At 49.8% G+C, this 14,623-nt stretch overlaps 1 protein-coding gene across 3 annotated transcripts in view; it reads right to left on the bottom strand.

Moving 5' to 3' along the window:
* Nucleotides 1-14,393, bottom strand: part of FAM227A (family with sequence similarity 227 member A) — a 50,430-nt gene extending 36,037 nt beyond the window's left edge. The window contains exons 1-5 of one of the 3 annotated variants that reach the window (XM_053661877.1): nt 14,105-14,393; nt 10,069-10,304; nt 8,194-8,276; nt 3,126-3,195; nt 1,653-1,729 (exon numbers count right to left, since the gene is read on the bottom strand). In XM_053661877.1, coding sequence (XP_053517852.1) covers nt 1,653-1,729; nt 3,126-3,195; nt 8,194-8,276; nt 10,069-10,192 — 354 coding nt within the window. In that variant the 5' untranslated portion in view covers nt 10,193-10,304; nt 14,105-14,393. Of the gene's footprint in view, nt 1-1,652; nt 1,730-3,125; nt 3,196-3,873; nt 4,029-8,193; nt 8,277-10,068; nt 10,305-14,104 lie in introns of those variants that run through there. The other 2 variants (XM_053661879.1, XM_053661878.1) reach the window with 2 other exon arrangements.
* Between the last annotated feature and the right edge of the window lie 230 nt (nt 14,394-14,623).

Raw genomic sequence — 14,623 nt, 5'->3', positions numbered from 1 at the left:
CCCTTTCCCTTTCAGGCTGTGAGCACGTGTGTACAGACATGTACATGAGACTGTACTTTACACACACTTATGTCCTCCTCAACTTTACATTTTTCACATTGCTACACCGTCTTCAAATTTCTATCTGAGATGACACATCAGGGCACGTGTCTGGGTTGCTGGCCAGGTCCCCAGTAGGGGGAGCAGAGAAGCAACCACACATTGATGTTTCTCTCCCTCTTTCTCCTCTCTAAAAATAAAAGTAAAATCTTTAAAAAAATAATAAAACTTAAAAAAACAAAACAAAACCCAAACACCTAACTTTATAGTGAATGCTGACTATTTGCCTTGCCAGGTATTTTCACATCAGTGGACTGGGCATTGCTCCCCAAGGCGAAAGACTGCCAGTTCGATTCCCAGTCAGGGCTTGTGCCTGGGCTGTGGGTTCGGTCCCCAGTCAGGGCATGTACAAGAGGCAACCAATGGATGCTTCTGTCTCACATCGAAGTGTCTCCCCCTCTCTTTCCTGTCCCCTAGCCTCTCTCTAAAAGTAAATTAAATATAATAACATACCCTATTAATAAGATGGGCTATAATTAAATTAATTACTTCCAATTAATACTACTGCCATTATATTTAAGTTCATGATAAAACTGGGAACATATAGTTTTCCCCCTCTTTGGGTTATTTTAGTATGACTTTCTCAAAATGTCAATATGAGGTCAAAGAATATGACTATCCTTATGGTTCTTAATCTATATCATTAAATGAATTTTTAAGGTAAAAATAAAATATGACTAAAAAAATGTAAAACTCTGGAAAAGATGAAAGAGGAAACCAACTACCACCAGCCAAAGGCACCCGCCAGGAATGTTCTGAGGGCGGACCTGCTCTCTGATGGGTGCGGTGCCCGCGGGGTTGGGGGACCACTGACTGAGCGCACCGACTCCGAGTCAGACAGCCTGGGCTCAGACGCCAGCTCCACCATGTAGCAGCTGTGCTGCCTGGGGCAGGACATTTAAATCCAGTTGGCCACCATTATGGGTCACAGGACAGTTTCAATGCTGACTCTCAACTGTTGCACTTGATGCTGTGTGGGAATTTTCTAAGCTGAAAGATTTTTAAGAGACAGCAATACTGTACTGTTCACATTCTCTAGCACTGAAGGGCTTGAACACATCGCACCTGAGCAGCTGAAAGAGCAAGCTCAGGAGAATCTTAATGGGGAGGCTGCTGGAGAGGGCCGGCAGACTGGCTGTGGGCCCGAGCATCCGAGCAGGAAGTGGGGACTGGCCATCAACCATGCATGAGGGCGGGCAGGTCAGCTACGCCTGAATCTCAGCTTCTCGGGCATCTGCAGGGACCGAGACTCGTCCTGCAGTGTGAACGGGCCCTCGGAGCAGTGAGACCCAGGGGCTCTGTGAGCTTGATCTGAACTCATTGTTGGTAGGTTCTGCAAACAGACAGACGAGTGACCTCTGGAACACCCCCCATTCTACCCTTTTCAGGGTGTTATATGAAATTTTAGCATTCTTAAAACCCTTTAAGATCCTCCATACAGAGAATTCTGCAAGTTCCTCTGCCGTTGCCATCCCGGCACCCCTCCTCTCAGGAACGAAAGTGACTTCATGCCCAGTAGAAAGCAGCCAGAGACCCAGGAGTAGGTCCCTTACCCTTTTAACAGTGACAGACTTGACATTCCTGGATTCCGGGCTGCTGCAAGGAACCTGTGGTTTTCTTTGGCTTGTGTCTGCGGGAGAATAGAAGAGGGATGGGGCGTGAGGAACCGTGGGCTGCCCCTGCTACACTGCAATCACAGCTGTGGTTTTCCACTCGCCCTGAACCTCCTGACGACACTCGTACCCCTAGTCCCGCCTGTGGTGCTGACTTATTAAGAGCCTTCCACCCTGGCTGGCACGGCTTGGTTGATTGGGCGTCGTCCCACAAAGCAAAAGGTCATGGTCGATCCCTGGTCAGGGCACATGCTTGGGTTACGGGACGGTCCCTGGTTGGGGCATAAGAGAGGCAACTGATTGATGTTTCTCTCCCTCTCTTTTTCTCTCTATAAAATAAAATCTTCACCAAGCCCTTATTATATGAAATGTTAAAGGGACTTATCTAAGAAAAAGAAGATAAAAAAGATGAACAGTGAAAGGACAGCAAACTCACAGTTATTAACAACCACATCTAAAACAAAAAGCAAACTAAAAGGACAGCTAGATCAGGAGCAGAACCATAGAAATGAAGATCTCATGGAGGGTTAGCAACAGGGGAGTGGGAGAAGGAGAAGGGGGAAGAAGGTACAGAAAATAAGTAGCATAGATGGTAGGAAGAAAATAGATAGGGGAGGGCAAGTAGTAGGGGAAATATAGAATCTAAAGAACTTGAGACAAGTGGTCATCAACTAAAGGGGGGAATGGTAGGGGTGGGGGGGTACAGGGTGGAGGGGAATGAAGGGGGGAATAGAACAACTGTAATAGCATAATCAAAAAAATTAAAATTACAAAAAAAGAGTGCCTTCCTTATTTATTTATTTAAGACTTCATTTATTTATCTTTAAAGGGGAGGGGAAGGAGAGAGGGAAATATCAATGTATGGTTGCCTCTCGTGCGCCCCCTGCTGGGAACTGGCCTGCAACTCAGGCATGTGCCCTGACTGGGAATCAAACAGCGATCCTTTGATTCGCAGGTTCGTGCTCAATCTACCAGGCGAGTCCCTTCCTTATCTGATCGGACCACCTGAGCCAGAGAAGGAGCCGGGAGAAGCAGACAACACATGGGCTTTGAAGTCAGGCTGAGATGAACCCAGGACCCGCCAGGCAGGCTAAGACTTCTGGCCTCCAGGCGGCTCCTCATCTACAAAGTACATTCAGTGGCACCGGCCTCACAGGTTGGGGCACCAGGAAGACTTGACAGGGGAACATGGTGAGAGCACCCGGCGCAACGTACAACATAGTAGGTGGGTCTCGGAACGATACTGTCCTCCCCTCCTCTGTGGCCCAGTGTCAAGAAGTCAGGTTCAAGGCTCCTTCAGAAGAGGACAGGAGTATCCTCGTCTGAAACTCTGGACTCCTACTCAATGCATCCCAGATACTGAAAAGCCAAACCCTGCAAACCACCACCCAGGCCACGAGAAAGGGTTTTTGCCTCTGTCTCCCGAGCTGCCGTGACTGTTCTCTGTTAAAGCCTTCTTCTCCAATGCAAATCTCTCAATTGCCTTCAAAAACCAGAAAGAAATGAGACATTAGGGATTAATACAAATACTAGCTGATGGGGGGGGGGGGGTCAGGGACAAGGCCATTTCTCCTGTGAGTGGGCAAACAGCCTGCAGCAAAGTTTGGGACAGGGCCTCAGGACTTTCCCTGGCTGGCAGGGCCTCGGTGGCCACTGACCTCGTGCCCCTCCTGTGTCACACCACCAATACGTCCCTCAACCCCCCCCCTCACACTGCCCCTCCTCCTGGCTACACATCCCAGGAGCACAGGACTGAAGCAGTCCCCAACACAGCCCTACAGGTTGCACACTACCGCTTACTCTCTCTAAGAGAGAGTAAGGAGGGGTAGTGACACTTACCTTTCAGGGTTCTTACAAGGATCATATAGAATGCATTGAATGCATCTTAAAATATAAGCAGGGAGGCTACCGGATGGGAGCTACTCCATAAAGGCTATTATTACTATCATTGATCACCACACACTTGACCTCTCAAGAAATTTCTCTTGATCTCTGACACCCCTCTCCTGCCCCACCCCCGCCCGAAGAGGGAAGCGAGCAGCACCCGTGTCGGCAGCCTGACAAGTTGTGTTGACCGTCCGCCCAGAGGCCCCAGTGCCTGGATCGCACGCAGAGCTGGCAGAGCAGCAGGCTGCGGTGTTCTCACCCTGCAGGAACTTACAGCCTGTGCCGAGAGCCACATCAGCGCCTGGGGAACGTTCAACCTCGGGGTTTAGGGTTCACCCACGGGAGACTGGTGTGAGCAGGAGCAGTCGGGGCTGCCCAGCAGGGGCGAGGCGTGAGGGCTGGGGGAAGAGGTGAAGCACCGGTCTCCTGGGCTTGACACACTGAAATGCCCCTTGGCATGTGCGTGGGTGTGAGTGTTTGGGGACAAGGTCCCATCAGTAAGGCATGTGTCAACACTGTTGCTCTGGTAAAGTGCACAAGGATGAGGGTGGTGAAGTGGTGGGGGGATGGCAAGGTAGAAAAACAGCGAGGTCTCTGCTCCTTCCCAGGATGCCACCACAGTCAGGGCCTTAGGAGGACGGGGGTGGGGGGCCCTGCACACCGAGGGCACAGAAACAACAGCCGAACCCTGGAAAGCAGCAAGTTTTAGGGGAAGTGATGAGACTGGCCTGGGGCTGCGTTTGCATGTGAGGTGACAGTGCACCTTCCAGCGGGGCTGCTCCTGGGAAGGCAGATCCCAGACCTGGCCGGTGACTGCTTCTCGGGGGATCATTCAGGCACCCAGACTTGTTAGAGGCTTATTCCTTAGGTCTGTGTCGGGTCCCGAATTGTTTATTGTGGCTCCTGAATAGTTAGCTCTTTATTTAAACGTTTAAGAACCAGTAATTGTCACAGTACAAAATCAAACAGCACAGTAAAAAATCCTCCTCCTACGCCTTGCCTAGTACCCTTCATATCTTGCAGGAGCCTTCCAGAGCCATTCCGTTCAAAGGGGGCCAAACAAGACGCACATGGCCCCAGACCTTGCAATTTGCACTCTGAGTTTCAGAAAGCCCCAGGGCACCCAGATGATTAGTTAGGGTTAGGTATCCCTCCTCTAGGTAGCTGGGAACATGAGACTGTGATACAGGCCAGAGGCTACAATTTGCAAATGTATTATTCACTCCACACATATTCCCGGAGCCAAACTAAAAGCCGAACGCTGTGCCGCTGTCGAGGATGCAGCGGCGTGCAGTGTCGCTGTCCCTGCCTTACATGAGCCGGGACTGGTGGGAGAAGCCAGTGAACAAGAGGTGAGTGGAGCTGCTGTGGGGACAGGGCGACAGGAGTGTGCCCAGAAGGGGTACTTGTGCTCATCTTGGGTGGAGTGGCTGAGAAGGCAGCGAGCGGAAGGAACGTGCCTGCCTCTGAAGTGAATGGTGAAGCTGTGGTGGCTGGTGAACATGCTCTCCAGGGAGACTGGCAACGACCCTAAGCAAGGTTCACGGCCAGAGCCTGGGGGAGACGCACATGGAGGGCATGAGAGAAGGAAGAGAAACAGGAGACGGGAGGAGGGTCTGGGACTCAGCGGGAGAGGGCCCCCTCCTGCACCGGTATGCGTCTAGGGAGCACTTCATGGGCCCCGCGCTCCCCGGTGCCGTCCCCTAGGGCAGCACGGAGGCGAGAGGAACTGATCTGGCCACAGGTGCTGGCTCAGGAGAAGCAGCCACATGGTCAAGGCCGGATGTATAAAGGGCAAACCGTGGCCAACAGAGGCTGGGCGGGGTAGCCCAGGGGTGGGCTCTAAGGGCAGGGGGCAGGAGGCAGTTGGCCTCTGGCAGATCTGACCAGCTGCCTGGGCCGAGGAGCAGGAAGGACAGGCAAGGGGTCCCTTCTGCCAGGCCATGGGAGGACCCAGACGCTCCCGGCCCAGTGCTGGCTGTGACTGGCATCTTGAGGGAGCTGTGCCCATGCTGGGCCGCCCTGAACAGCCACCAGACCCTGCTTCTCAGAGGAGAGTTCTTCTTTTTCCTGGTTTTACAGTTGTCATTGAAAAGTCACGGAGGTGACACATGTAAATGCATTCTTGTTTTCTGATTTGTTGAAATCCAAATTCCAGCAAGTTATTTTATGGCCATTGACAAACTAGCGCTAAACTGTGTGGACACTGACAGAAGACCCAGAAACACACACATGACAGTGATGGAGATGTGATGTTACTCGACTGCAGGAGTCACCATGAAACGACGGTGACCAAGACAGGGTGGTACTGGCAAAGAACAGACGAACAATCAGTGGAACAGAACAGAGAGCCCAGAAACAGAGCCACATAAATACAGCCAACTGAACCCAGACGAAGGGTGAAGGGAATTCAACAGAGCAAAATCAGTCTTCTCGACAACCGGTGCTGACACTGGACACCCGCTGGACACCTCACGCTCTTCACAAAAATGAACTCGGGACGGCTCGCAGACCTGCGTATACAACGCGAAACTATAAACCTCCCAGAAGGTAACATAGGAGAAAACCGAAATGACCCTGGGTAAGGCAGTGGCTTTTTGGATGCAACACCAAAGACACAATCCGTGAAAGCCAACGGTGGGTAGCTGGACTTCATTAAAATTGAAACCTGCTCTGCAACAGACAAAGTCAAGACAGGGAGGACACAGGCCACAGCTGGGAGAACCCAGTGGTAAAGGGCAGGCACAATAAAGAACTGTTATCAAACATGCACAAAGAACTCTTAAAACTCAACAATAAGAAAATACACAAGTCAATTAAAAAATGGAGCAAAGCCCTGGCCGGAGGCTCAGTTGCTTGGAGTGTCACCCCAATGCGCCAGGGCTGCAGGTTCCTTCCCTGGTCAGGGCATGTACAAGAAGCAACCAACGAATATGTACGTAAGTGCAACAGCAAATTCATGTCTCTCTCCCTCCCTCTCTTCCTTCCTTCTCTCTAAAAAAGCAATAAATTTTTCTTACAAATGGAGCAAAGAACTTAACAGATACCTCACTTCAGCCCTGTCTGTGTGGCTCAGTGGGTTGGAGTGTCGTTCCAACACAGAGAGGTTGCAGGTTCAATCCCCCATCAGAGTGCGTACAAGAAGCAACCGATGAATGTGTGGTAAGTGGAACAACAAATCTGCGTTTCTCTCCCTCATTTCTGTCTCTCTAAAATCCATACATAATTTTTAAAAAGATTTTGTTTACTTATTTTTTAGATAGAAGGGAAGGGAAGGAGAAAGAGGGAGAGAAACATCAATGTGTGGTTGCCTCTCATGTGCCCCCTACTGGGGATCTGGTCTGCAAACCAGGCATGTGCCCTGACCAGGAATCGAACTGGTGACCCTTTGGTTCCCAGCCCATGCTCAATCCACTGAGCTACACCAGCCAGGGCGAAAAATCAATACATAATTTTTTTTGAAGAAATACAGGTGGCAAGTGAGCATATAAAAAAGATGTTAACATCACATACCATTAGAGAATTTCAAATTAAAACAATGAGACACCATTGCACGCCGACTTGAGTGGCCAAAACCCAGAATACTGACACTACCAGACGGGGACCAGGACGCGGATGTTTTCTCCTGTGTTACCTTCCAGGAGGTTTCTAGTTTTGTGTTGTACACGTAGGTCTGCGAGCCGCTGCGAGTTAATTTTTGTGAAGAGCGTGAGGTCAGAGCCTCGGTCACTGCATGCGACGAGGATTTCCCCTCACTGCTGCGGCGCCTCATTTGGGAGGCAGTTTGGCAGTGCCTCACAGCCTAAATACACTCAGCACACGGTCAAACCAATCACGTTCCCTAGTCTTCAGCCAAATGAACTGAAAATCACGGCCAACATGAAACCTTGCATGTAGATGTTTATCACAACTTTACTCCAAACTGCCAACACGTGGAAGCACCCAAGCTGTCCTTCAGTGGGTGGCAGAGAAACGGTGGTATATCCAGGTCATGAAGTATTATTCAGCAGTAAAAAGAAATGACTCATCCAGCCACGAACAGGCATGGAGGAACCTTAAATCCAAATCACTAAGTGAAAGAAGCCAACCTAAAAAGGCCCCAGGGTGCAGGGTTCCAGCTGTATGACATCCTGGAAAAGGTAGAGCTGTGCAGACAGTAACAGGGTCAGCGGTGGCTGGGGTTGGGGGGGAGGGGCACAGAGGGTTTCAGGGCAGCGAATCGATCCTGTGAGACACCACCAAGGTGGATACACGTGGGTACACATCCGTCCAAACCCACAGCACAAAGAGAGAACCCTAATGTGAAGGACAGGCTTTGGGTGATGACAACGTTTGTAGTAATTTAGGTTCCTAAGTCACAACAAACGCACCACTCTGGTGACGGAGAGGTCGTGCGTGTGCATGTGTATGCGTGGACGGGTGTGCAAGGACTCTCTACCTTCAGCTCTGCATTGCTGTGAACCCGCAACTGCTCTAAAAAATAAATTTCATCAATGAAACAATTTATCTCTGAGACCTCTATTAGGCAAATGGGGGGCCAGCAGGGCCCTTCCTTCCTGGAAGCCTGGCTCCGGCCCCAGCACCCGACACTCACCAGGCTGCTGTCCAACAGCTTGCAGCTCAGGTCTATTTCGGCCATCTTCTGGTTCACCTGGTGGATGGAGCCGATGAGGCAGGCTGGGAGGGCGGCTAAGGAAACCCTCCTGGCACCGCCAGCAGGATGGCGCCCGTCTGGCGAGGGCCCAGGCTCGCTCCCCCCCCACTACGTCGTCTGTCCACTCCATTCTATTTAACACTTCTTTTCTCTTGTTTTAGATGAGTTGCTTTATAAATTCTAAATGAAAATTACATTCTAAATACCTTGGAAAACTTAAAAAGCAATCATCCATTATGCCACCAGAAGAATTTTGGAGAGCTACATAATTTTCATACTATTTTAAACAGCATTATATGAATCCCTGTAGAGGATGCACCTTAATACACTTAACTGTTCCTTGGCTATTGAATATTTAAATTATTTACAACTTTTTGCAACTATAAGTAATTGCAAATTATACATACAGTCGCACAGAGTGCTGTTTCCATATTTTGAATTTCTCCTTTAAGAGAGATTTTCAGGAGACGGATGCCTGGGTCAAAGTGCATCTCAACCTTGTTTATCACTGTCGAAATCTCTGCCCACGTCCCTGGCCCATCTGGTCTCCCTCTCTCTCAATTGCCTTCTGTCTTAGCTTCAATTGGTCTAGGACAGATCCTCTGTAAGAGCCTCCTAATCCCATCACTCCTAGCTGCCTTCACAAAAAGCAGGATTCGCTCTTTCTTCCATTACCTTCAAGGGTTCTTACAAACTGGAGGGTACGTGACAAGTGAAGGTGCTGAGGAGGGACAGGACAAACCCCACGGGCTGGGTAGGAGATGAATGTGGGATTAAGAAGAAAGAGGGAGCATTAGAAAAGGCTCAGGAAAGCGAGACACTGATGCAGGTCCTGATGAGCTCCCGTGAGCTCATCTCGAGGCGGGTTTCGGAGAGGTGTGGGACAGGAGGGGACCCAGCGGGGTTTGTGCTGTTTGGCTGGCAGCAGCATGACTTGAAGGAAAATTAGCTCTTTAGGAGATGGAAGGAATCCATCGTATAAATACCCTCTGCGATTATTTATAACCTGAGAGGGGTATTTGCTGGACAAGCTCTAAGCCGTTCAGAGATGGGATTCTGTGTGCCCCTGGGGTATAGTTCAAGGTCAGAAGTGAGAGGGGGATAAACAAAGGCAGGACTAGGGAAGTAAGATACTGGCAGAGCCTGGATGATGCCAGAAGGGCAAAGGTGGAGCTCAGGCAAATGGACTGGCAGGTGAGAAGAGTGGAGATCAACTGAAATTTAAAAAAAAAATTTTTTTTGCCTTGGCTGAGTGGTTCCATTAGTTAGAGCCTCACCCCAATATGCCAATGCTGTGGGCTCCGTCCGAGTCAGGATGCGCACACACAGCACTTGTGAATGCCCAAATGAGTAGACGACAAATTGATGTGTCTGTGTGTCTGTCTGTCTCCCTTCCTCTCTTTCTCTAAGCTCAATTTGAACATTTTTAAAACTGAGTCTTAAGTTCACTTGTCTGAGGGTAGAAGGCTGGACAATGACCTTTTCGTTGCTATCTATAATTGTAATTCTTTGGAAGGTAAAGGGAAAAGGAGACAATGATAAAAAAGAGCTTTTTTTTCTCTTCTTCCTCCTTCTTTCAATAAGTATTTCCAGTACTACTTGTATTTGAGCTCTTTCTGATTATCTCAGCAAGCCAAATTCAAATCAAATAATCTTGCAGAGTCTCCAATGCTTTTAGAGGCTAGGAAGAACTTAAGACATGAAGAAAAGTAATGTACGAGCTAGGAAGTAATGCACGTCCTAAACTCGGTGCAGGTTACGCCTCTGCGGCCGGTGCACTTGGTCTTGACCGTGAACAGCACCACGAAAGGATACAGGGTGGACTGCCCTCCAGACTCTTCCTCGCAGCATTCTGCGTCGCGTCCTGGGCGGTGAGCGAGACGGCCAGGGGGTCGGCCAGTGGCACCACTGGCATGGCGGTGACATTGATGATTTCCATCTTCTTGCAATAAGCCACTGTCCAGTTTCTCGTAAACTGACAAATGGTGGCAAGTTTCCACTTTTAGGAGCCTCCCATTTCTCCCTCTGATCTTCTCTGTTCGACCAGCCTCCTAGAAATCACAAAGAGCACGGAACTATCTTAGAAAGCACCGCCACGCCCCTCCGGCAGGCAGGGCTGACGCAGGCACGTGCTGCACGCAACGTGGGGGGCAGAGGCTGCGGTCCGAGAAGCCCACTGTCAAGTGACGGTGACATACACGCGTTTCCTTTCTCTCTGCTGGTGCCCCCCACCCCAGCCCCAATGAAATTGTTATACACTTGACCTTCAAATAATAAGGGAATGAGGAAGGGCCGCCCCCATGTAGTTGAAAATCCACATATAACTTTTGACTCCTGAACTGAATTACTGAGAGCCTGGAAGCCTTATCAACAGCCTGAACAGTCGGTTAACACACACTTCATAAGTTATATGTATTATACATACTTTATTCTTACAACAAAGTGAACTAGAAAACAGACGATATGATTTAAAAATCATAAAGAAGAGCCCTGGATGGTGTAGCTCTGTGGATTGAGTGCGGGCTGTGACCCAAAGGGTTGCCAGGTCAATTCCCAGTCAGGGCACATGCCTGGGCTGTGGGCCTGGTCCCCAGTGGGGGCCACGTGAGAGGCAACCACACATTGATGTTTCTCTCCTTCTCCCTTCCTTCCCTTCTCTCTAAAATTAAATAAATAAAATTTATTTTAAAAAAATCACAAGGAAGAGAAAATATTTAAAGTACTATACCTATTGATGGAAAAAAAAACGCATGATAAGTTAAAGGGACAATTGTAGTTTTAAAAATAAGGAGACTGGGATGTTGAAATGGCTCAGGCTCCAGAGGACCCAGCAAGCTAGTCTGCAAATCAGAGATAAAATCAAACTTTGTTTGCCTCTCTGAGCCCCACCAGGGAAGCCAGAGATACAGATGAGGTCCCTAAGACCCCCTTCAGCTCTCAGACTCTACGATTCTCTTGACTCGGGTCCATTTCCCCAGCATGAGGGGCCTGATCTACCCCAGGTTTCCTGCTCCTTCTCAGGAAACTGGCCCCACCTCTACCCTGCCTCCTGGGTCCTTGCTTTTCGGCCAGGAGTTCACCACTACCATCTGTGGGCCCTCCACATCCACGGCCCGGTGGAAGAAGCCTGGTTATTGTGAGGGAGAAACATTGCCATCTGCCTCCAAGAAGGAAATTCAGAATAGAAGAGAAAATGGAAGCAGAGTCTGGTGGGACACTCAACCAAGGGGCCCTTCCCCGGGTCTCCCTTCCTCTCCTCCCCAGGCCTGCGTCCCAGCCGCCTGCCCCACGAACTCCTTCCTGGCCTCCGCCACGCTATGCTTCATGCTTCTATGCCTTTGCACGTGCTGTTTCCTTTCTCCAAAGCTCAGCCAGGTGATGCATCTTTTGGAAGACCTTCTTCAGTTACCCCAGCCCATCGGTACCACCCTGTCCTCTGTGAAGCCCAGGGATCTGCGTTCACCACTCCGTCATGGCACTTACAATACCAAGAGCACGGAACTGGGATTAGGGTCACTCCATAGTTGTTTCCGCCACACTTCTTTCTAGTCCAAAGAGGCTGTCCATTTCGGGTTATCCCAAGTCAGTGGGATCATAGGAGGGGCTGGCCCAGGCCCAGGTCAATACTCTTTCCTCCCTCCTACTCCTAGCCTTTAGCTAACAGGCAAGGGGAGCCAGTCGAGAGGAGGCAGGTGCATTGCAGGGCCCCCCGATTTCCTCCCACCCACTCTCCAGCACGACGGGCGAATCACATGTTCTCTGAGAAGCTGGGTTCGGCGTGACCCTGCCATGAAGCATCTTGCTTCAGCTTAACGTTACCACTCATGTCTAATGGGGAGAATTGAATATTATGCTTTTTAAGAGAAATGTTAACAATACATAGTTTGTTCCCTTCTGAATGTTTCATCATGCCATTTTAGAATAAGCATTTCTTAACCATGTTAAGTTTTCATTGTCAGCACTTAAGGAGGAACAAAGGACAGGGGAGGGAATTAGTTGAGTATCTGCCCCGAGCCCAGCACTGCGCTGTGCGCGGGGGGGCAGATGAGGAGAAAAAACATCCTGCCCTCACGGAGCAGATTCTGGCTGCTGAGACCGGAACATTCTTGTTTTAAGTTAACATGTTTTAACTTAAATAAATTGACTTTTGCCCTAGCTGGTGTGGCCCAGTGGATTGAGCACCAGCCTACGAACCAAAAGGTGGCAGGTTCAATTCCCAGTCAGGGCACATGACTGGGTTGTGGGCCAGGTCCCCAGTAGGGTGTGTGTGTGAGAAGCAACAGATTGATGTGTTTCTCACAAACATCGATGTTTCTCTCCCTCTCTTTCTCCCTCCCCTGCCTTCTCTCAAAAAATAAATAAAACCTTAGGAAAAAAAAACAAGTTTACTTTTATTGGGTTTAACCTTGGGTAATTCAATGTCTAGTGAGAGTGTCTAATACAAGCTAACAGTCTACTCCTCCCGGGGACAGGATGGTGAGCGGACCAGACTGGACCCTGCCCTGCAGGAGGCATGGGACGATCAAACAATTCTATCAGGTAACGCCGACCACTTCTTCAAAGGGTCACACAGTGTTACAAGATGACGTAATAGTGGGCACCGACCTGGTCAGCGTGGCCAAGACTTGGAGGAAGAGCAGTATTTAATTACAGGAAAGGGGAGGGGTGGGGAGAATATATGGACAACTATAATGGAACAACAGTAAAAGTAACTTAAATTTAAAAAAAAAAGGAGAGGGGAAACACCATCCAAGCAGAGGGAGGCAAGGGCAGAAAGGTAGGAAAAGGCTAAACCTGTGCATCACAGTAGCCACTAGCCAACGTGACAGGCAAGCCCTTAGAACTGGGTCAGTGTGACTGAACAAGCAACCTTTTTATTTCAATATGAAAATGAAGCAATACCCCTGACCAGCGTGGCTCAGTTGGGGTAGAGTGTCATCCCACAAAGAGAGAGGTGGTCAGGACAAATGCTGGGGTGCGGCCAGCCCCGTTGGGGCGTGTGCAAGAGGCGGTGGATGTTTCTCTCCCTCTCTTTCTCCCTCCCTTCCCCTCTGAATAAAAATAAAATCAATTAAAAAATTTAGAGCCCTGGCTGGTGCGGCTCAGTGGATTGAGCATGGACTGCAAACTATGGGGTTGCTGGTTCAATTCCCAGTCAGGGCACATGACTGGGTTGCAGGCCAGGTCCCCAGTGGGGGCTATATGAGAGGGAACAACACATTGATGTTTCTTTCTCGATTTTTCTCCCTCCCTTCCCCTCTCTAAAAATAAATAAATAAAATCTTTTTAAAAATTAGAAAATGAAGCAGTACCACTCTAAATATATTAATTATACGTTAAAATTATAATACTCGAGACCCTTGGAATTAAATATTCAAATTAATATCACCTGATTTCTTGGGGTTTTTTTCCCCCACTTTAAAAAAATACGGCTACTAGAAAATTCTAAATGACATATGCGGCCCACATTATGTTTCATGGCCAGCGCCTGGCTAGACCGTGCGGATTTTGGTTCTAGGACCTGGGACTCTCCCCTTCTCCGTGCAATCAGTGTAATTGGAAGAAAATTACACTCGGACCGCAGACTCATTGCATGGGTCGAGCGCCTCCTTGGCTGGATAGCCCGCACCCACCACGCACCCTGAGTTTCTTCGTTTATCAAAGGGAACTAACAACACACTGTGTTAAGACTTCGGGAGATCTAGAGTTGATGCTGTAGAAGTTCCCTGCCCCTTGCTCGCTGTGAGGCCTTGAAGCGGCCCCGAGCCTGTTTCCCCCGCTTGTAGACACCCAAGAGAGTCCGGCGAGGGCAGGCGGGGAGGGTGAGTCCCTGTTCTTCTGTCGGGCTTACCTGAAGGCGCCGTGGCCCGCGAACTCAGGGCCGGTTCAGTCACAGGTCCCCCAGGCGACCCTGCAAAGTTCTGCATGCAACAGCGGACGCCTGTTGCCCTTACACCCACTAGGAAGGGGTGCCCTTTGCTTTGCGGTCGCAAGGAAGAAGAGCAGAGGGGCAAACAGGGAGAGGCCCATTTTGCTACTATGAGCCCCTGCATTCCCCAGGCAACGCCGGGCGCGACCTCCATATCCCCCTATCCCACAACAATGGAACCTTCGTGCGCGGCCGCCAGACGCGGTTACCAAGGTGACGGCCTGAGTAAGTTAGAGTGACCAGACTGTGGGTCTGTGGGGAGAGCGAGTGTTGTTCCTCGTTCTATCCTATATCAAGGAAACATGTAAATGACTCCAGAAGACAGTCCCTTTGTGGAGTCCATTTAACATATCAAGAGCACTCCTCGAGGGTTTCTGGTGCTTCTCAAAGGCTCTCGATGTGGGCTCTGCCGCGCCTGGCACCCCCACTTTCTCGGTGGTA

This window comes from Artibeus jamaicensis, unplaced genomic scaffold (genome assembly GCF_021234435.1).
Source record: "Artibeus jamaicensis isolate MK-2021 breed Jamaican fruit bat unplaced genomic scaffold, CSHL_Jam_final contig_233, whole genome shotgun sequence".
Lineage (NCBI taxonomy): Eukaryota > Metazoa > Chordata > Mammalia > Chiroptera > Phyllostomidae > Artibeus > Artibeus jamaicensis.
Note: the sequence above shows the minus strand (reverse complement) of the source record. Positions and strands in the feature narration are given on the sequence as shown.